The sequence below is a fragment of the Calliphora vicina genome, chromosome 2 (assembly GCF_958450345.1).
Source record: "Calliphora vicina chromosome 2, idCalVici1.1, whole genome shotgun sequence".
NCBI classification, from domain to species: Eukaryota; Metazoa; Arthropoda; class Insecta; order Diptera; family Calliphoridae; genus Calliphora; species Calliphora vicina.
The window spans coordinates 14137052-14158849 of NC_088781.1; the positions used below are offsets into that span (position 1 = coordinate 14137052).

Genomic DNA, 21798 nt, shown 5'->3' on the forward strand with positions numbered 1-21798 from the left:
AGTTTTTATTGATTGTTTTTCTTTTTAGATACCCGATGAAATGTCCCATTCGGCACCGCATTCTCATCCCTTAGAATTCGAAATTGCAGATATAAATATACAAAATCAAATGCCGCTTGATTTAACAAATGGTGATCATTTGACACGTGAAGTTCAAAGAACCATTTCACTGACCTCGGAAAATCCTTCTGAAATGTTTTTCTCGGCCGAAGAAGATATATCCAATATGATGTCTCAAAGGGGTTCGATTAAAAATCATAATGGTTCGATAATATTTTCGGGCAAAAAACGTTTTTCATCGGATTTAAGGTATGTGGGCTCGTAATTAATTAATTTTTTTTTTAATGAATTTTGGTAAAAACATATTTAGTAACTTTGGTGACAAAATTTTTCTTGTGAAAATTTGTTTGTGAACAATTTCTGGTGAAACAATTTTTTGAGAAAATTTTTTGATCAAAATATATTTAGTGAAATTTTTTTTGGCTAAAATATTTTTAATGAAAATTTTTTGTCGAAATTATTTTTAGTGAAAATTTTTGGTGATATTTTTATTAAACATTTTTTGATGAAAATATTTCTGTGTAATTTTTTTAAAAAAAATATATTTGTTGGTGAAATTTTTTGGTAAAAATATTTTATTTTTTCGTTGAAAATATTTTTATTAAAATTTTTGGTGGAATAATTTTTAGTGAAAATATTTAAATTGAAAAATTTTTGGTGAAAATAGTTTCAATGAAAATATTCCAGTGAAATTTTTTTTGTTAAAATTTGTTGGTAAAAATAGTTTTCAGTGAAAATATTTTTAGTGAAATTTTATTTTGGCTAAAATATTTTTAGTGAAAATTTTTGGTGATATTTTTATTAACCATTTTTTGATGAAAATATTTCAGTGTAATTTTTTTAAAAAATATATATTTAGTGATAATGACAAAATTTTTAGTGATTGTTTTTTGGTGAAAATTTTTTTAGTGAAATTTTTTGGTAAAATTTTTTTATTTTTTCGTTGAAAATATTTTTAGTAAAATTTTTGGTGGAATCATTTTTAGTGAAAATATTTAAATTGAAAAATTTTTGGTGAAAATAGTTTCAATGAAAATATTCCAGTGAAATTTTTTTTGTTAAAATATTTTCACCATAATTTTGTGGTGGAAATATATGTATTGAAAATTTGTTGGTAAAAATAGTTTTCAGTGAATTTATTTTTGGTGAAACAGTTTTTAGTGAAAATATTTTCAGTGAAGCTATTTTCGATGAAGCTGTTTACAGTTTTCAAATATTTCTGGTGAAAATATTTTAGATGAAAAATTGTTTAATATAATTTACAAAAATAATCCTATAACTCCTTTTTTCATTGCAGCATTGGTAATCAAAACGAAAACGCAACATTATCATCCTTAAATACCTATCGCAGTGATTTAGAAATACATGCTCCCGAGCCGAATACTAAACCACTTACGAAACGTCCTCAAAGTACCACAGAATTGGTAAGTTTTCGAAATCTTTGCAAATATTTTACAAAACAGTTAAAAGTTTTCACCACAACTATCACCTAAATAAACAACATCTTAAGAAGCTTCACAATTTTTAATAATATTTATTTAAATAATATACAAAATATACTATTGTACTACATATTAAAATTTAACTTTTTTAAGAAAGCTAAGTAAAACTATATTTAAAAATTAGCTTTTTATATACAAAAAAAATTTCAAACAACTTCCAACTAATTTCTCTTTTTTAAAATCTTTCAAAAAAAACTACAACTTTTGCATGCTTTATTATGTACATATAATTAAAATTCATTAAGCAATTGTTATCACAAATATAAAAAAAAAATAAAAACAATACAAAACAAATTGTTCAATTTTCAAAAATAAATCCCATCAATTTCATAGAACGACGACGTCAGACGTATTCATGGTCTTGCTACACCAATCAGAAAACTAACAAATATCTCATCAAGACCTGAGTATCGACATTTTATTCATGATGTGAGTAGTTTTTAGTGTTTCCTCAACAAAATCCTCTTAGATCTTTTACTATTGTTTCTAGAAACTGTTAAACTAACTAATTTGTGTGTTTTATTTTTCGTTTCAATAATTTTTGAAACTGTAGTTGGAAATTAATACAATAATTGGCTAATTTGTTTTATTAGTCTTTCTCCTGTTTATTTGTTTTTTAGTTTATATTTGTTTTTCCTTTGCTAATCATTTTATAGATTTTAATTTTGAATGTACTTATTTTAGATATGGAATGATGTTAACAAATTAAAATAAAAATAAAATTATTTTTATATAAAAGTATTTTGCATGTATCTTATTGCTAATTATATTTAAAATGAATTTATAAATTTATTAGAGTTATGTAAAATTTTTTGGGGTTTTCTAATTACCAAAATCCTTGGCATTACCAAAAAATAAATATGACTAATAAAAACAAATTCTTACTTATGGAACTATATAAATTCACTGAACAGTATACTGCACCTTGTTCCAATATACCTTCACATAATGGCGACCTCTGCCTGTAGTGCAGCGTCCAAATAAAGTTTTACATACATAAACATTTCCCCTTAAAATCTTCAATATTTTAAAAAATAAATTTAATTAGAATCATTATTTTGCTACTCTACTCCCACTTTTTATTAAAAATTAATCGAATCCTTCTAAAAATGTAAAATAAAGATAATATATAAACTTTTGTACGAGCTATATATAGACTGGTGGTATCCCTTTGGATTTGTTTCAGAACTGTAACATGTTCCTAAACTTTATATAAAGATCAGTTGTTTTAAGTTTTTTTTTTTCAAACACACACTAGTGCTCCGAATGCGTTGTTTGAAAATGTCTTTGCATCAATTTAGTTTTAGAAATTGTAATGTTTTAACAACAAAATTAACTAAACTTATTATCTTTTTTAATAAAGGTCGACTCAAGAGGCTCCTCATCTGGTACACCCTCACTTTCATCGAATTCCTTTATCTCTGCCATGTCCTCCCAAGAAGATGTCGCTTTGGTCAATCTCCATCAGCAAGTGAATAGACCTATTATCGATTCTCCCCTGCTAATGGCCAGCTATTTAAATCATTTGTCTCAAGTTAAATGTTTTAATTGGACTTCTTGTTCTTTCCCCTCGGGTTTGGATGTCTTTTCTACACCGTTATTTAGTGAGAATGAAGATGGTGGCTTAACCTATATAGGCAGCAAAATGATACCACACTTTGATTTGTATTCATCGTGGCGTGAAATAAAAGTAGTGCCTAGATATGAAAATCAAACGGGCAGTAATAGTTCGGCCACATTTATGGGTGGACCCAAATCACATCCTTGGGATCCCAGTGTTTTATTGAAGGAGGAGGAGAATGATAAGACTACAAATGGTTTTGATGATGGTGAATTTATGAGTTTGCAGGCCGAAGGAGCAGCCTGTACTTCGGTAGTGGCCAGGCTAAAGGGACAAGTTAATGTATTTTTAACACCTTTATTGTTGGAAGGTTTACAAAGGTAAGTTTACACTGGAAATTTCTAATTTTATTTAATTATTTATTTCAATTTCTTTTAACTCTTACATGAGATCTTTTAAACTCATTATTAGTTTTCTTATTCTGGCCTGGCTGCTCATTTTGGGGAAACGAATAAGCCAATTGTTTTATATATTCTTCATTTATCTTAAGCTATAATTAAAAATAAGATTATTTATTATTTTCTGTTGTAATATTTTTATAGCTTATACCTCTTGATTGTCTCTTTTAGCTCTTTGATTTTCCTCTGAGAATTTATTTAAGTTCTCTTTAGGTTTTGTATAGTAAATAAAATCATTTATATTATTTTGTGGCTCACAATTGTAATCATCTTGGTCGGGATATATTTCATTATCATATTCTTGAGCATCAAAATCGTTGTTTGCTGATGAAGTCTTAGCATTTGTATTTATAAAGCTAACAGGAATTAAAAAAATAGATGCAATTGTTTATTGTTTATGCTAACAATTTTTTGAACATTTCCCAGGAATTTCTAACAAAATATTCCTATGAAATTTGTCCCTATCTCAGAAAATTACATAAAATTTCATATTCGAACATTTAAAAATCTAAAAATTTTAAAAATGTTATTTCAGCCGAAAATGTTTCGAAATCATGTTACAATTTCCCAAAACTCGTTAAAGTTTATTCGTCATACAATTTTACACCTGTCTTACCCATTTTCCTGATAATTATAATCAGCTGAATCTATAAATTCCTGTAACCTGTTTAAATCCTTAAGCGATAAATCACTTAAGGCCAATTTCAGCTCGTTATCCGTAAGATCGCTAGTAATATCTGGATTTTCATGATTTTCAAGTTGCTATAGAAAGACACCACTTAAAATAACACACTATTATTAATTTGATTTAATTAATTACTCACTAAATCATCAAAATCCTGTTGACCTTTAACAAGGACTGTTAAAATATAAAAAAATAATAGAAATATTAGTTTTCTTTCAAAGATAAACATTTTTATTTATGTTTTTATTTGCTTTCAAATATGTAAATGAAAAATATTTCAAATTTTTATTTTATTAAACCTTTCAGAATGGTTGAAGCTGCCATACCCACATTTTCGAATATGCACCTGTTAACTGTGGTGAATTATATACACTCTTCCTGCATAGCCAAAGTTAAGAATGACAATATTTTGAAACGTGATCAATCGTTGAGTTATTGGTCACAGGTACATTCGAATTCTAAACGTTCCACTACCGAGCGTAATTTATTGGGACCTGGTGATTCTTTCTTAAGTGATGTCTATGAAGAAAGTATTTCAACCAAGACCCAGGGTCTAATTGTTTTGCCTAAGGTTAGCATAACTATGTTACAATCATCCATAATCGAAGAGGTTATATCAGTGGCAGCATTGGATAATGTACAAGTAAGCATGAAAACAAATATACATATGTATACAGTTTTGCTGTCACTATTTTATATTTCCAGGATCTTAGCTGTGTATCTTTACTAACATTCTATATAGAAGGTGTTTCCACTAAATTTCATTTGGGTAAAACTACTCGTGCCTCTATGCATAATGTCTACATACAGCAAACTGTCCAGTCTGGCAATAGCAATAAAAAAGGTGGCATAATGAAGGGCACTAGAGCTTTACTGGCCCATCTATCATCACAATCACGTCCCGATAATGTACAAGGAGAACCCATACTTATTGAAACATCTGAAAAACAACTTGAAGAATTAGTTATAACTCTAGATGTGGGTCGGGCACATGCTCAGCTAAGACGTTTAAAAACAGAAAGCACCACCGGCCAAGAATCTCCTATAATGGTGACAGCCATACCAGAACCTAAGAGTAAGGTATTATTTGAGTGTCTTAAAATGACTGACAATACTGGTGTGGATAGCATAGGCTACATAATGTTCGAATGCGGTTTGGAAGGTGTGGGCGTAAAGATTGTTAAACGTTCACATTTTGAAAAATCCGAAAATTCCAAAGAAGAACTAGCCGAAATGGCTGAGGAACGTGGTTTAAATGAATTAGTAGAAACTGCTACCACTACAGCCACCAATAATCCACAAATTGATGTTTCGGCCACTTCCAGAGCAGAGGCCGCCTGGCGTTTATTAACCAAGAAACCGCCCACACCCAAAACGCCCAAAGAAAAGTTCCAAACTGCATTGGAAAATATCATTGTCACCGAACGCGCCGAAATTAATATCGAAAATCGTAAATCTACTCCCAAACCACCAGATGATGATGTTGAAAAGGGCAAACCAAATGGTCAAAAGAAACAAGATGGCTTCGATAAAGTGGCCAATAAGGAAAATGATAAAACTTCTTCCTGTGTTCTTGAATTGAAATCAGTGTGGCTTAATTTTGCCGCACCACCCTGTGTGCCTATTACGAGAAAAATTGACTTGACCCGTTTAGATTGGAATCTGCTTAGCACTGCTTCGCCGGCCATAACAGCATGGATGAATCCCTGCAACCGTTTGGCCATCAAAATAGTAGCTCTATTGAAGGCTCTACATTCGAGACAAACGGCCGTGGCTGCTTGTTTAATGTCCGATGCCTTGGAGAATGAGAAAATACAAAGGAATCCGAAAATGAAGAAGGTAAGAGAGAAAAAACTGAATTAAGTTTATATGTTTATGATAATTTATATACTCCAACATCCCGGGAATTTTTAATGCTGAATTAATCCAAAAAATAGTAACCTTTTTCGAAGATTTAAAAGAAGTATACAATGTTGGTCCAACGTTTATAAAGGTTTATACTCAACATTTCATAAGATCTATTTTATTAAAATATTTAAGAGGTTTGATGAAGTCAAATCTGGAAAATTCGGCACTGCCGAATATAGCATGAGTGGCAAGTTTGTCATTCCATTTGTAATATCTACATTTTTCATTTGCGACCCCACAAAGTTTATATATTCTGGATCGTTATAGATAGCGGAGTCGATATAGCAATGTACGTCTGTATGTTGAAATCAACATTCCGTAGCTCCCAAATAACTTACATACATAATCGGCCCACAAATGGCTGAGATATAAGGAAAAAACTAGGACAACCTAGATTTTTGGCCTATTTTTTTTATCTATATCTGGCTAAGTGATTAATATAGGCAATATGGATATCTAATGATAGATATTTCAAAGTCCTTTCAATGACGTATATAAGCCCATATTAAGTTGGACCTACAGTGGGTCAAAATCGGGAAAAATATTTTTTAACCCGTATTTTTTTCAACCTAAACAATTTTTTTGTCATTTTTATTCACTAATAAATTTTAAAAAAGTTTCAAATTTAAAAAAAAAATTAAAATTTTTTTTTTGGGATTTTGTTACCTAAAAATATTTAAAGTTTTTATTTTTAAGTACAATTTGTTTTTGTTTTACTTTGTTGCTACTCGATGGTTTCAATATTTTTACCAGGATTTGAGATTTAATATAAAAACTATTAAATGAAATGGCTTATTTAAAAATTCGAAACCGATCGTTTTTTATAGAAAAAATGGGATAACCGGTTTTGGATTTTGAAAGTTTTGCATGCTGTTTAGTCTAAAACTATTTTGATTTTCTTTTACAGAGTCGTTATGCCAACAATTACACATTATTGTCGAAAACCTTACAAGAGGATCCAAGTTGCCAATTGTGTTTCATTATGCAGAAACTAGTGCTGGATGATGGGGTGCAAAAGGTTGAGCGTATCTTCAAACAAGGAGATATACCCCACCTAAACACCTTAAGACAGGTTTGAGGAAACGCTACTAATATAAACCCTAAACACTAACTTAAAAATCTTTGCTTTCAACAGGGCATTATCGTTTTGAGTCGTCAATGGAAAAATACTTTATACAATCCCATACTATTCGAACATCAGTATAAAAATAAACTAATACGTCCCATCAATGTGACATTTTCATTTCCCCAAAACGAGGAGGAAGTCGATGATGGCGAATGTGAGGCTGATAATGATATGGGACCGTATGCGGGAGTTGGAGATAATCCTGAAGAGAGTGAGAATGCTTTATTACTTGGGCAAACACAGCATCATCGAACTCATATTGGTATTCTTTTGATTAACGCTTCGTTTTTTGAACAGAACAAATTTTCTTTATTTCTATATACTACTTCTCTTAATTCCCTGTTACCCTTGTTTATGACTATGTTTTTGGCTGCTTTAGAAAAGAACTGTTTATTACGTTGCCTGTTCAACAGAGAAAAGAAAATTGGTTTTTGTTCAAAAAAGTATCCTTTGTTTTAACCTAAATTTTTTTTATGATTTTAATTTTGATCTTGGTTTTATATTTTTTTTTTAAATTTAAACAAAATTAATTTTTAGTTTATTATTTTGCTTTTTTCTCTCAAGCATTTTCAGCTTAAGGTTTTTATATTGCATACTATTTTGCACCAGCTTAATTAGTTTGATTTTGGCCTTAACACTTTTGTTTTTTTGTCAAATTTATTTTGTGTTTGCAATATCTATCTACCTATCTGTGTGTGCTCATGATAAATATCATTTTGAACTGTTTAATGTTATATGTATGTTTTATGTGTTTATACTATTTCTGTAATTCTATGTGTTTAATGTTTTTGTGTATATTTTGTGTACATTACTTTTCTATATGTAGAAGTTTCCTACAATGTTTTAGTGTTACAGGCCTTAAGCTGAAGTGCAATTTTATTTTTATTTTTTTTTAACTTACAAACTTTTCTTAAATATTGTATGTAATTTCAATATTTTTGCTAGAGTTTGTTTTGTTATTTTATTTTTGAATATATTATGGTAATGTATTCAAATTATTTTGTTTATTTTGGTAGTGAAAATTTGGTTTGTTGTTATAAATATGAAAAAACACTGAAAGGATGATACAACATTTTTACACATACACAACCACCTATGTGTTTTATTTTTCGGAAATGCACTTTGTTTAGTCAATATTATTTATAAAGGCTTGCTAAGGAATTATTTTCTTTAAAAAATGGGAATGGATTTCGGATTTTGTAAGTTGTCCATTTAAAAAAAATCAAATTTGAATTAAATTCCTATTAAAAAATGGAAACTAATTTTGTGGCAGGCCTTTTAATTTAAATAAAAAAGCAAATTCCAAAGTAAAATAAAAAAATTATGAGAAATCGAACATGTTTTTAAAATTATTTTATAATTAAAACAAATTTCCAAATTTTCTTTTTTAATTTAAAAAAAAAATTAAATATATAAAGTCTTAATTTAAATTGAAACCATTTTCGAAATTTGTTTGGAATTTGCCAACATATTTATAGCACCAAACACTTGAAAATATTCTGAAAAGAATTGGTTATTTATTAAAAAAAAATATTTTTTGAATATTAAAATCCATTTTAATATAGACTCCACACAATTTGGTTTGGGTTTTACTACAGATGACGTTTTACATGCAGGTCATAGGTCAACATCTACATCGCCTAATATACATCTAAGTAGAAAAGGGTAAGTTTGGTTTTTTTCTTCGTAAGATTTATATTTATGTATGATACTTTTATGTTATTTACAAGTCGATTGTTTTGTTTTTATTTTTGTATTTTTATTTCATTTATATGTTTTTACAACATCACATAAAATATGGTTTTGGATTTTCATCTTAATCGTGTATAGAAAAAGTGTTAGCAAATGTTCCCAGTATTCTCATGGTAACTCTTCCCGTTCTAGCATACAAATGCTGCCCATAATATCGGGTTTGGTTGACAAACAGGCGGCTGAAATTGGTAGGTTTTTGCTGTTTGCTTAAATTATTGGTTTAATATCTTAAAAACGTTTTCTTTTTTTTTAGAATATGGTGCTCTCCAGGAAGGTTCTTTAAGTTCCACCAATTCGGTTAACAAATTTTGGTTGGGCAGTGATAATCAAAAAGAGGATCTATACTTTTGGATGGCCAAACAGCAAGATAGTAAGAAAAAGGATATGTTTGCTAAGGAGGAAATTTTAAGACCTACGCCGGTGAATAAACTTCCTGGACAAACACAATCACGTCAGGGCATTATGCAGGATTCGATAAAACTATTAGATGCTCATTTGATTTTTGAGCCCTTGCTGACATGTTTGGGTGTAATGCCTCAACAAATGGTGAATAAATTTCAAAATGCTGGTGAGTTGAATAAAAAAATTTAGAAAATAATCTTTAAAAATAGTGAAAATCTGTTTTTTTTGGCGAAAGAAATGTTTATGTTCGGTGAAATTTAATTTTTACCAAAATTTTTTTTACAAACTAATTTTTTCACTAAAATTACATTTTCACCGAAAATCTCCTTTCACCAAAAAGTGATTTTTACGGACTGAAAGTCTTGAAAGTGGATTTTGTTGAAAAAGAGATTTTCGGTAAAAGCGTCAAATGTTTTTTTAGTGAAAAAATATTTTTATTGAAAAAGTTTTTTTTAGCGAAAAAAGTTTTTTGGTGAAAAAAAGATTTTCGTTGAAAAAATCTTTTTGGCGAAGAAAAGATTTTTAGCTGAAAGTGTCTTTTTTCATTTTCGTTGAAAGTTTTTTTAGTGAAAAAAGATTTTTATTGAGAAGTTATTTTTAGCGAAAAAAGTTTTTTGGTAAAAAATGATTTTCGTTGTAAATATTTGTTTGGCAAAGAAAAGATTTTTGGTGAATTTTAATGTTTTTTTTTCGGTGAAATTTATTTTCACTAAAAAAACATTTTCGCCGAAAAACATTTTTTCGCCAAAAAAAACATTTACGGTGAATATGTCTTTTTGGTGAAAAAGAGATTTTCGGTGAAATCGTAGTTTTGATGAAAAAGAGATTTTCGGTGAAAGCCTAATTTTGTCGAAAAAGAGATTTTCGGTGAAATCGTCTTTTTGGTGAAAAAATGTTTTTTTAGTGGAAAAATATTTTTGGTGAAAAAATGATTTTCGTTGAAAATATTTTTTTTTAGCGAAGAATTTTGATTTTATTTCACTTTATTTAAAATTTTTTCACAAAAAAATTTTATTTCAGACATTTCATCATTGGAAAACTTTGGTACAAATTTATCTCTAATCGGTACATTTGATTCCATTCGTGTGGACATAGTTGTCTCTGAAGCTGGAGAGAAAAACAAAAATAAACCTACTAAAATGCCCAGCAAAAAATCCAATGGCAGACCTTCAATAATGATGGATACACCATTGTTTTTGTGCGAAAGAGTCGGCATAGAATTGGAAGTCTTAAAAATGTCTGATGGCATGGTGGATCAAGCCAGACAAAATGTTATCTATATGTCGCGACGGCAGTTGAAGAAGCATACAAGTACTGTTATTAACTTTTCCATAAATATACGATTTATATCGCAACAGGTAGAGAATAATTTAATAAAAATCTTTGAAATTATATTAAACATTTTTATATTTAGGTTAATATGCCCTTGTTAAGATTACTGCATCAGATAACAAATATGTATCAAAATGTTAAAGAAGCCCAGCAGGAGTTCCATGATCAACCGGATATAAGTAAGAAATCACATGCTAAAGATGAATACAGTTTGGGTATGTGATTTAATTTGTTATTTAATTTATTTTATTTTATTTTATTTTATTATTTTTAATGAAATTCAATAATTTATTATTTTTTCTGTTTAATTAGCCTCCGAACCAAATGATATAATGCCTTTTGGTTCCGTATCAGATCGTTTTGCCCACAATGAAAATTCATCCGATGAACGTTATGATAAATTCAATGAACTGATGACTATGAATCATAATACATCAGGGTAAATTATTAGAGTAATCAAAATTTTAACAACTTATTTAATTGATTGTTAATTTTTAGTAAAATACGTGGTACTACTGGCTTGGGACCCTTGATACAATTGACCCCTTCACCTAGTGCCAAAAATCGTCCTCAGTCTTTTGCTCAAAAACTTAGATCAACTGGCAAATCGGTCAAAGGTAAACTGGGCTATACTAATCTCAATGAATCCAGTTCATCTCCTTTGCGTGACAGTCCCACAACTTCAGTATCCGAACATCACATGTTTAAAATGTCTTTGGAGTCAAAGGCATCCTTAAATGGCGCCTGCGCCACCAGTGTTAGTGGCGACTACAATACTATAACTAAAAATGGCTTCAACAATCTTATACCTCCTTTGTTGGAAACACCAAATTGCTGGAAAACTATTTACCATTTACTGGAATTATATGGCACAATGCCGGAGACAAAGACCGTTCAACAGAGAATTTCTTTAACAAATGAAAAGAAAGCTTTTACCTACAATCGTCAAGATACCCGAAACGATGAGGATGATTTGACAAGTGCTCCTACGCCCTTGCCCCAACACAAGGAACTTTTCGATAGTATATCGCAAGAGAGGACACGTCTTATAGTGTTTGGTGTGGCGAAAATACATAAAACGCGTTTGCTGGCCACTTTGAGTGGTTTGAAATTGGAAGCTGAAATTACTACCCTAAATGGTTCGGCTACTTGGCGCAAAAAGGCCAGACCAGTATCGTTGGAATGCTCGCTTACAGGTCAAGTGGGCAGAGCCATGATTGTTTTGTTGGAGGGAGTAGCACCTAATCAGCAGTAAGTTTACTTTTTTTACAATTTAAATTCGAAATTGCTCTTAATGTACCATTACTTTTTTTGCAGAACCGTTGTCAAAGTCACCATTGGCAAAAGTCAAACACTTTACTCTAGCCTCACCAAAAGAGGACGCGATAAAAATAGTGGTCTTTTGTCTATAGGACCAGTGAATATTGATATACCCCAACATCCGGTGGCATTGCATGGCATGATGACCCGCTCCTCCAAACAATTGTCATCGACACTGCAGGAATTGCGCGTAGGACGCAATTCGGGACGTACAACCTCACGTTCGCATAATTTGGATGAACCTGAATCACCGTTTCACTCACGTAACTCTGGCTCCAATATGGACGCCAAGGAGAAGCCGCAACAACAGCAACGTAAATTTAACACACAAACCAAACAACAATCACAACAAAACGGCCTATTGCAGCCATTAGTCATGCAATTTAATGTTCTGCTGCAATCTCTCTCCATCAATGCAGCCTTGTTGCCTTCCCTGCAGGCTCAGTATCGCATGAATCATGTCAGCTCTACGGGTGTATCTGGGAATCGGGCTAAGTTTGTCATAGATTTACCAACACATACACTGAGTTTTAATACTAAAATTCAGGTGAGGGTGAGTTTTCTTCTACCATCTCCCACCTAATAAGTAAATATTAATTGAATTGTTTTTGCCCCCAGAATGAAATGAATTTGCCTTCGGAAGCTTGTATAGCCTTGCCGCCGGTGCATGTTAGTGCTGAATATGTACCCGAACACCGACAAGAAGATAACGATCATGTTGAGGGTGTAGTGCTGAGACAAGGAGGCTATGTCAATGCCTCTGCCGAAATAGGAGAATTTGAGCGTTGTTTGACCACAGATCTGCTAAATCATTTGGTATTTGTGCAAAAGGTATTCATGCGTGAAATAAATGAAGTTTTACAAAAGGTCTACGGCGGCGAGAAACCAGTACCTCTGTGGTCAGAGGATAGCGACAGTGGTAGTGTTCAAGAATCAAGTCTAAAACGTATACTATTCTCGATTAATATATCCATGAAACGTATACAATTGACTGCCACTACACCCTGTAATTCAGCGGTTCGCTTTGAAACCGGCACCTTGGAATTACATCTGTCCAATCGTGTCAAGAATTTGGGTGAAGGTAATGATAGGAAAATGTTTGGTAAGGCCCACATAGATTTCAATCTTTCTCTGGGCCAATTGATACGCAATGTGATATTTGATGAGGCCGAGCCTGAGTTCCAACAATATGCGTTTTTTCATACAACTATCGGTTTGCGTAATGCATTCCAAGATGAATTACTTAACGAAGATAAAGAATTGATATTGTTAACGTTAAAACGTCCTTTGGTATACATTCAACCGATAGCTGTTGATAAGGCCATATTAGTGTGGTTGAACTACAAAAATGCTTATGAATATTGGGCCGAGAAGAGGGCGAATTTGAGCTATGAAAATGCCCAACAGACTCAGCAGCAAGTAAGTAAACTAATTATATTGCTATAGCCAATGTTTTGAGTTAACTATATTGTTTTCTATAGGTATTTGATAGGGTAGCCTTTGGCCAATTTAGCAACATAGCTGGTTCCAATTTGTCTACTTTATTCCTGCAGTTGACGGTGGAGGATATGGGTATTTGTTTGCCCTTAAATCAAGTGGCCAATGTAAGTTTATCTAAATAAAGTAAAGGCATGAAAAATACTTTAGAATCAGGCTCTATTTTAATTTTAATGAATAAACTAAATTTTGTCATTAAACTGAGCAATTTATTGATTTGCTCAGTACTAATTTAAGAATTTCGATAAAAAAAAAATAATTTTTGAATCTTTATTTGTTTGTTTGTTTCCTTCCATCTTTAAAAAATATATAAAAACCTATTAAATAACTATTTTTTTTATAGTCTTGGGGTTCTCGTTCATATCAGGACTTTGAACCTAAAGGTGCTGTAGTCATTACTTTAGAGAACACCATCATATCGGCATGTAACTCTGGCTCTTTGGTCTCCAAAGGAAAATTCCAAGGTTTATGTTTACGATTTGCCGACGATTTTGAAACTACTTTGGATGATTGGAAACCCAATCACAATGAACCCATCATGAATGTTTGTGTAGTTTCAGAGGGAACATACGAAGTATGTTCTCGTACTACGGCCGCCAAGAAAATGGAAAATGCCAAATGGCTGTTAAATGTTAAGTGGCAAATGGAAGGCGTTGATATTCATCTCGATATAAATATAGGAAAACATTTATCCTCTTTGGGTCACACTCTTACCATGCTGACTGGATTTGAAGAGGAGGAAACCAATTTAGAATCTCCCGATAGTGATGAAGGTGAACAGGCGACAAGGGATACATTTGGTCGTCGCAGAGAATTCGAAAATTTGCCCTCATTTGTGTTCGATCCAACTATAGATTCTAAGAAACGTTCATTTATGATGGAAAAAGAAATGGCTGAACAGCTGAAGATTATTAATGATCTGCGGACTTTGGGAGCAACCCACAATACCATAGCCCATGAGGAAAGGAGATTGCAAGAGTTGCAGGCAATTTGCTATAAATACTTTAGGCGTGATATGATACAGAAATGGAGAAGACCTTCGATGAGGCGTAGCATGAGGACATCGCAAAGATCCATATCATTTATAGGTTCTCATCGTGATCATATCGAAGATGGCATAGCCACTTATTCAGGCAGACGTTTAGATCCTATAGCATCAAATGATGAAATTTCAAGCTTGCAGTCAACACCCATTTCTGGGCACTCTAGAAGCGCTTCCTTGAAAACCAATCCCGCTAATCGTGTAACATTCTCGGAGACTATGAGGCAAACATCACTACCCAATAATGCTGACAGTGATGATGAACCTCAAAGCACTAATTCACAAGAAGCTCCCACAGATACGCCACCTAGTGAGATAGACATAGATGGCACCTCCGTGGAAATGAGAAGAAAACATCAATATCAACAGAAACAACAAGAACCCAATATAGATTTTGAATTGGACATAAAGGTGTTGGTTAATTCGGGCAAATGTGTTTTACACACCAAGGAAACTACGGATGATAAGCTGTTTGTTAGTGGTCCCACCAGCGTGAAGACGCACAAACGGGAACGTAGCATTGGCTATGACTGGGGTAGTCCTACACCCTCGAGAAGGCAAAGAGATAAAAGTAAATTACGCTATAATCCCTCAAATGCAGCCATGTTGTCGGATTTGACTATATTCCATATACCCGGCCTAGATGTTAAGCTGCATTATCAGTCCAAAACAGTGGAAAACATAATTGAGGTGAATCGCAGCACCAGCACTGACAGTCATCATTCGACATATTCTGGTACGAACCGAAGATTGAGTTCAAAACGTGCGGCTTTGTTTGCCTGGATGACATTGCAGTCTATACCAGAGGAAACCATTATATCACCTCACATTTTGGAATTTTTAGAGCAGACCTTAGAACCCATACCCACTAAGGCTGAACAGAGCAGTGGTTCTCAAACACCATCTAATAATCCTGTTAATTTGGATATTTTGCCGGCTAACTATGTTACCTATGCCTCTTTCCCCGTGGATGTTATTGTATATTTCCACATGCAGCCCTCCACATTTAGATTTTCGTGTTTGCCTGTATCTCGAGTGGAATGTATGCTACAATTGCCCAGTTTGGATATTGTCTTCTCTTCTAAAAGATCTGCCGATGAAGATAACCAAAATCCGTTGGAACCAAATAACGCCAACACTACAACTACAGGAGAAAAGGATAAAGACAAAACTCCTCAGGGAGGTCTCAGCGTTACTGGCTGTTTGGCTGACTTTAATGTGTATATTTTCCATCCCTATGGTGGCAAGAAAACAAATATAAAGGAGGCCCAGTTCTCTCCCTTAACCGATTCGGAACGTAAGGATTCACTATCCATCAATGTGGAGTTTGTGAAATTCCATATAACCAGATGTCGTAAGGTTTACATAGAACCTTCCTCAACATCCTCGGCGAAAAGACCCATAGATCAGTCAAAGGCTGTGGTTAGGTTTTCAACCATAGTGGATATTGGTAGTGCCTCGTTTAAGTATGATATGCGCAGACTAACGGAAATATTGGCCTTCCCTAAGGCCTGGTATCGCCGTAGAATTGTCAGACGTTTGTTCCTGGGCGACTTAAGTGTTCAACAGTCAAATGACAATGACCACAACTTAAATACTCCTACAACACCCAAAGATGGCACTAGAACTAAAACACCAGATACCACCAAATCACCAGCAGACGCATTTTACGCCAGAGATAAACTGAAATTGAACTTTGATGGCAATAATCCAGCAACAACTCCCACTTCTTCAACGGGAGCTACACGTAAACTAAAGAATCTAGGAAAATCATCTAGTAATGAGTCTTCAAGTACTCCACCTTCGGAGAAAAATCAAATTACTGCCTGGGAAACACTAGTACTCTTCGCAGTCAATTTTACCAAACTCAATGTACAAATGAATATGGGTAATGTTATGGGCAATGTGGTGTGGCTAACCAAAGACTTTCAATCCGATGGACGTTTGTCCATAGGCAGTACAGGCTACAAAAACATGTATATTGGCATATACTTAGGTGGCTCTTCGCTGGATGCCAAGGGTGGCATTGTGGGTGGTAGTTTTGAGGTGAATAAAATTAATACTCGATTCCATATTAAAGAGGAATCGGGAGTGGAGCCTTATCATACCATGGGTTTGAGTTTTATGGCTTTGGAACTGAGACTAGATTATATGGGTACTTCAGTGTTAATGACTCGTATTAGTTCATTCTCTGCCGCCATGAAAGATGAATGGAAAACATCGCTACAGCAACAGACAGGAGATATTTCACCCCCACACGATAACACAGCACCAAAAGCCATTATTTTTATACATGGCGACCTATCATGGGATCAAGTAAGTTGATTATTATTAAGCAAAAATATTTATTTTTATACAATTACTTTGATTTCAGCTACAAATAATGATTTCAAAATCTACCACTGCCGATCTACTCAAAATGTACTACAAACTAGAGGAATTCTTCACCCAACAATTCAAATCTTCAAAACGGGTCTTCTCCAGCCTAGAGCCCCGCCTGCACGAACGTAATGCCAGCATGAAACGTAGACAGCGCAGACAAGAGCATAAGAAATCTATTAACGGTGCCTCAGAAGCTTGTGGTGTTGATCTAAGTAACACAGATGCTCGCCATCATAGACATTGGCAAAAGCCTTTGGAAATGGTGGCTGGCTTAGTGGTGCCCACTTTGGTAACACGTTTGCCCCGCAATGGCAATGTTTTGGGTGGTTCTGTGGAATTGCATGGCAATAATATTTCCTTGGCTTGTTTCCATGGCATCAATTTCAAGTCAAAATCTTGGGCTTTATTCAGTTTGAAATCTCCCTTTATTAACTTTACAACAGAAGCTCATCAAGATTCGAACAGTCGAGAAGTGTTTGTGACACAAACATTAACATCTTGTTTGGGTCAGACGTCAGAGGTGCAACAGCAAAATCATTCTATGGCCATTGTCAGTCGTATAACAAGGAATATTGTGTTTCCACCACAGTTTAAGACGCTAAATGAGTGGTTCCATTATGCCTTTGCCAATAGTGAAATTGATGGTAAGTTTTAATTCAATTTTAGTTTGGATTCGTCATTATTATTAAAAAATTACAGTTGAAAAATGTTTAAAAAAACACAGAAAACATTAAGATTAATCATTTAAAAAAAGGGAAAATTACACTCTGATTTTTTTACACTTTTACACAACAAACCCATGAACAAAATTCCACGAAAAAAAATACAACTTTTTTTTTGAATGAATACCCTCATTATTTTTAAGCAAAAAACATTTTTTTATAAAAAAAATTGTTTACACCAAAAGTATATTCTAAACCAAATGTATTTTTTACACAAACAAATATACACCAAAATGTATTTTTTACACAAATATTTTTTTTACACGAAAAACATTTTTGACACCAAAAAGTTTTTTACACAAACAATTTTTTTACACAAAAAACGTATTTTCACACAAATTTTTTTTTTTTTACACAAAAACTATTTTTACACCAAAAACTGTTTTTTATACAAAAAGTATTTTTTTTTGGCACAAAAAGTATATTTTTACACTAAAAACATATTTTTAAACATTTTTTTTTACCCAAAAATATATTTTTTTTTACATAAAAACACATTTTTTACACCAAAATATTATTTTTTACACAAAGAACATACATATTTTTACAAAAAAAAAAAAAATCTTACACAAAAATGTTTTTTTTTTATACAGGAAACATTTTTACACCAATAAACATTTTTTTACTCAAAAAACATTTTTTACACAAAAAATATTTTTTTACAAAAAACGTATTTTCACATAATTTTTTTTTACACCAAAAAATAAATTTTTAAACAAAGAACATATTTTTACACCAAAAAAAAAATTTTCCACAAAATTTTTTTTACACTAAAAACATTTTTTACAAAAAGTATTTATACACAAAAATATATTTTTTACACAGAAAACATTTTTACACCAATAAATATTTTTTATTCAAAAAACATGTTTTTTACACAAAAAATTTATTTTCATTTATTTTAGCTGTTGATCGTTTTCCTATCTTGGAATGTGATAGAGAAATTGCTTCTAACTCCATAGAGAGGGCCAGAGGGGCGAGTTCAACTAGTTCCAGTAAATCTCAAGATCGTGAAGTAATATTTGCCCTGCCCAGCCTGCATTTACACTTTAAAACGGAGCATAAACAAGGGCCAACAACACCCCAGCAAACAGGTAATACAAATTTAAAATCATACACAAAAAATAAGTAATAATTAAAAAAAATCTTTGTTAATTTTTTAAAGCAGATAATAAACCTGAAGTTGTCTGTAGTTTTACTACAGAATTTGATGATCACATTTTTGTAACCGTGGATGCAGATGCCTTCTTCTTTTTGCATGATCTAATAACCTCATACGTCAAGGAAAAAGAAAAGGTGATTAGATTTATTGAAATCAATTTTTATGAAATTAACTAAAAAAAATATTTTTCTTTAAATATTTTCCTTTAGGTGGGAGCCCAGTCAGCCCGAGCTGCTTCACCCAATTTATCACAAAACATAAGACATCAGCTGAAACCTTACGTCACCGACGATATGATGAAAGATCAACAACAACAACAACAGCAGCAGCAGCAACAATCATCTACCACTTCGTCAGCTTCGAATACTCTCTCATCGAAACATGCAAGTTCACAAAATTTGGATGCTAATCAGCTAACAGCCATGACATCATCAACGCATTTGACAAACAGTAATCATAATCTAAACAACGATACCAAAGACTCTTCCTCGAAAACATCATCAAACATCAATATCAATTCACAAAATAGCAGCAATACTAACATCACAGCTACCAATGCAAATACTAACATTAATGACAGCAAACCTGCCTCCTCTAATCAAGGTGGTGCCACAGCGTCCACTACTGCCGCCGATGACGATAATGATTTAGAATCATTCTTTAGAGATTGGAGACGTTTTGAATGTCAAACCTGGCATTTAGAGCCCACAGTTAGGATTCTATACTGGGCTGGCAAATCCATAGAACCCTATGGCATTGATTATATCCTCAATAAATTGGGCTTTAGTCATGCCCGTACTACCATACCGAAGTGGTTGCAAAGAGGTTTTATGGATCCCCTGGATAAGGTGCAAGCATTAATGATGTTGCAATTACTTTCTCTTATACGTGAGAATAAACAAGAGCCTGCAATAAAAAATAATAAAAATTCGAATTAAGAAAATAAAATACAACTACTACAACATACATACATACTTATAGCTTCAAGTAGTTTCAATAATATATTAATATCTCAAACAATATTGTAGTGGCAATTATTTAAATTACATACACATACATAATATAAACTACCTATATTCAATAACAAATAATAATCTTATGGCAATATAATTCTTAGTCTCCCTCTCTCTCTCTCTCTAACTATTTATGTATTTCTTTCTGTCTATCTTAGTGTTTTCTATTTACTCTATTACATTTTGAACTCATGCTAATCACTTCATAAGCATCTAATGATCTATCCATCTTTTCCAGAGAGAAAACAATTTAAGGCAACAAAAAATACAAACAGAAAAAAATATGCAAACTTTTCTACTTTGATATCATTTCAAAATACTCGAAGTATTAGTAGAAAAATATACAATATACAATATATTTATATTCTATGCTAAATTTTAAAATTAATTAGTGAAAATTTTACAAACAAAAAATTTTTTTCTTTTAAATATGGCGTTTAATTTTTCGTTTTTTTTTGTTTAATTGTTATTATTCATTTAAGTGTTAAGAAAAAAACTCTTTTTTTATTTTTAATTATATTTAATTTATATAAAATTATATTAATTTTAAAATTAAAAATATTCATATTCATATACATACATATATATTTAATAAATAATAAAATATAAAGAAAATAATTATACAAAATGGGAAATATTTAAAATAAACAAATGAATGAAAATCTTCAAAAAATTATAAATTTCTGTTTTGTTTTATTAAAAAACGATTTCATTTATCGCTTTCTATCTTTATTTTTAAATAAAACAAAGTGTGTGTGGGATATCATCGACATGTTTTATTCTTTTGAAAAGCCTATCGATGCCTCAATGTAAGGTATATAACATCGTGCCCATATTACTCTAACGCATAAATCAGGCTGAATTTAACCACTGTCATGGGTTATGTTGGCTTTGGGGCCAAGAAAATTCTAACGGGGTTAAATCGCACGAGATGACCATGCCCTCAAATCGCTCGTGCAGAATGTCCAATGTGGCATTAGGTGTGTAGCACGTAGTGCCGTCCTGTTGAAACGAATTCAGGCCAAAAGTAGTTGATAATCATCAATTTATAGCGCTCGCCGTTGACGGTGATGGCATGGCCAACGTCGCGACCAGGGTTCCCAGATTTTTTTCGAGACTTATCCCCAAATTTAAATTTTTCATCCCCGAAATTCCCCAAAAAACAGTTTGTTATATCCCCAAAAATTACACAAAACGTTATATTTTTAACAAACTATAACCAACTGTAAAAGAACTCAGAGTGTAATTTTTTATTTAATTTTGAATACCTTCTTTATATACATTTAAATTTCAGATTTTATTCCATAAGAAATAACTTGAGATTTCCCAGGTGGAATTATGCTTTTTTGGCAGTTTTATTTTTTGCCATTTTGAACGTTACAAATTCTTCTTTTAAAACAAACATTCATGTCTATTGATAACACATAATAACAAGGATTGCCAGTATAAAATGTCAAATAGCATATTGTTGAAATTTTACGACTTAAGCTGGGTTTCCGCATACACCGTAATCGACGCCGATAACGAAAACTGAAACTGAAAATCGTTGGTGTTCGCACCGTCTCGTTTCTGAATTGTTTTGTTGCGGCATAAAACAGAAACGAAATTATTTTTTAAGTTGTCAATTGGAAATTAAATAGAATTTCATTATTTTTGACAAAATCTGTTATGTTTTCCTCTTCCAATAAAGAAAATTTATTTTTTTATTCATTTTGATTTGCTTTAAATTTGAAATAAAAAAATAATTAAAATAATTTCGTTACTACAGCACCGAAAACAACCTACTTGAAGTTGTTTTCGTTCCGGCCCCAAATGACAGGTTTTTCGTTACTGATCGGTTCCCAATTTTCGTTGACGATTTCTGAAACGAACTT

The 21798-nt window shown here is 32.1% G+C and overlaps 1 protein-coding gene across 14 annotated transcripts in view; it reads left to right on the top strand.

Annotated features, from left to right (window-relative positions):
• The window catches only part of tweek (transmembrane protein KIAA1109 homolog tweek), a 28573-nt gene extending 7969 nt beyond the window's left edge, over positions 1-20604 (top strand). Inside the window, exons 11-33 of one of the 14 annotated variants that reach the window (XM_065502491.1) lie at positions 29-309; positions 1358-1484; positions 1896-1991; positions 2926-3503; positions 4573-4909; positions 4972-6105; positions 7082-7246; positions 7310-7511; positions 8917-8965; positions 9131-9240; positions 9306-9620; positions 10475-10812; positions 10869-11001; positions 11099-11225; positions 11285-12037; positions 12104-12653; positions 12725-13525; positions 13588-13710; positions 13947-16961; positions 17020-17671; positions 18655-18843; positions 18918-19045; positions 19121-20604. In XM_065502491.1, coding sequence (XP_065358563.1) covers positions 29-309; positions 1358-1484; positions 1896-1991; positions 2926-3503; positions 4573-4909; positions 4972-6105; positions 7082-7246; positions 7310-7511; positions 8917-8965; positions 9131-9240; positions 9306-9620; positions 10475-10812; positions 10869-11001; positions 11099-11225; positions 11285-12037; positions 12104-12653; positions 12725-13525; positions 13588-13710; positions 13947-16961; positions 17020-17671; positions 18655-18843; positions 18918-19045; positions 19121-19849 — 10932 coding nt within the window. In that variant the 3' untranslated portion in view covers positions 19850-20604. Of the gene's footprint in view, positions 1-28; positions 310-1357; positions 1485-1895; positions 1992-2925; positions 3504-4572; positions 4910-4971; positions 6106-7081; positions 7247-7309; positions 7563-8865; positions 8966-9130; positions 9241-9305; positions 9621-10474; positions 10813-10868; positions 11002-11098; positions 11226-11284; positions 12038-12103; positions 12660-12724; positions 13526-13587; positions 13711-13946; positions 16962-17019; positions 17672-18654; positions 18844-18914; positions 19046-19120 lie in introns of all 14 variants that reach the window. The other 13 variants (XM_065502477.1, XM_065502478.1, XM_065502479.1 and 10 more) reach the window with 13 other exon arrangements.
• The last annotated feature ends 1194 nt before the right edge of the window (positions 20605-21798 follow it).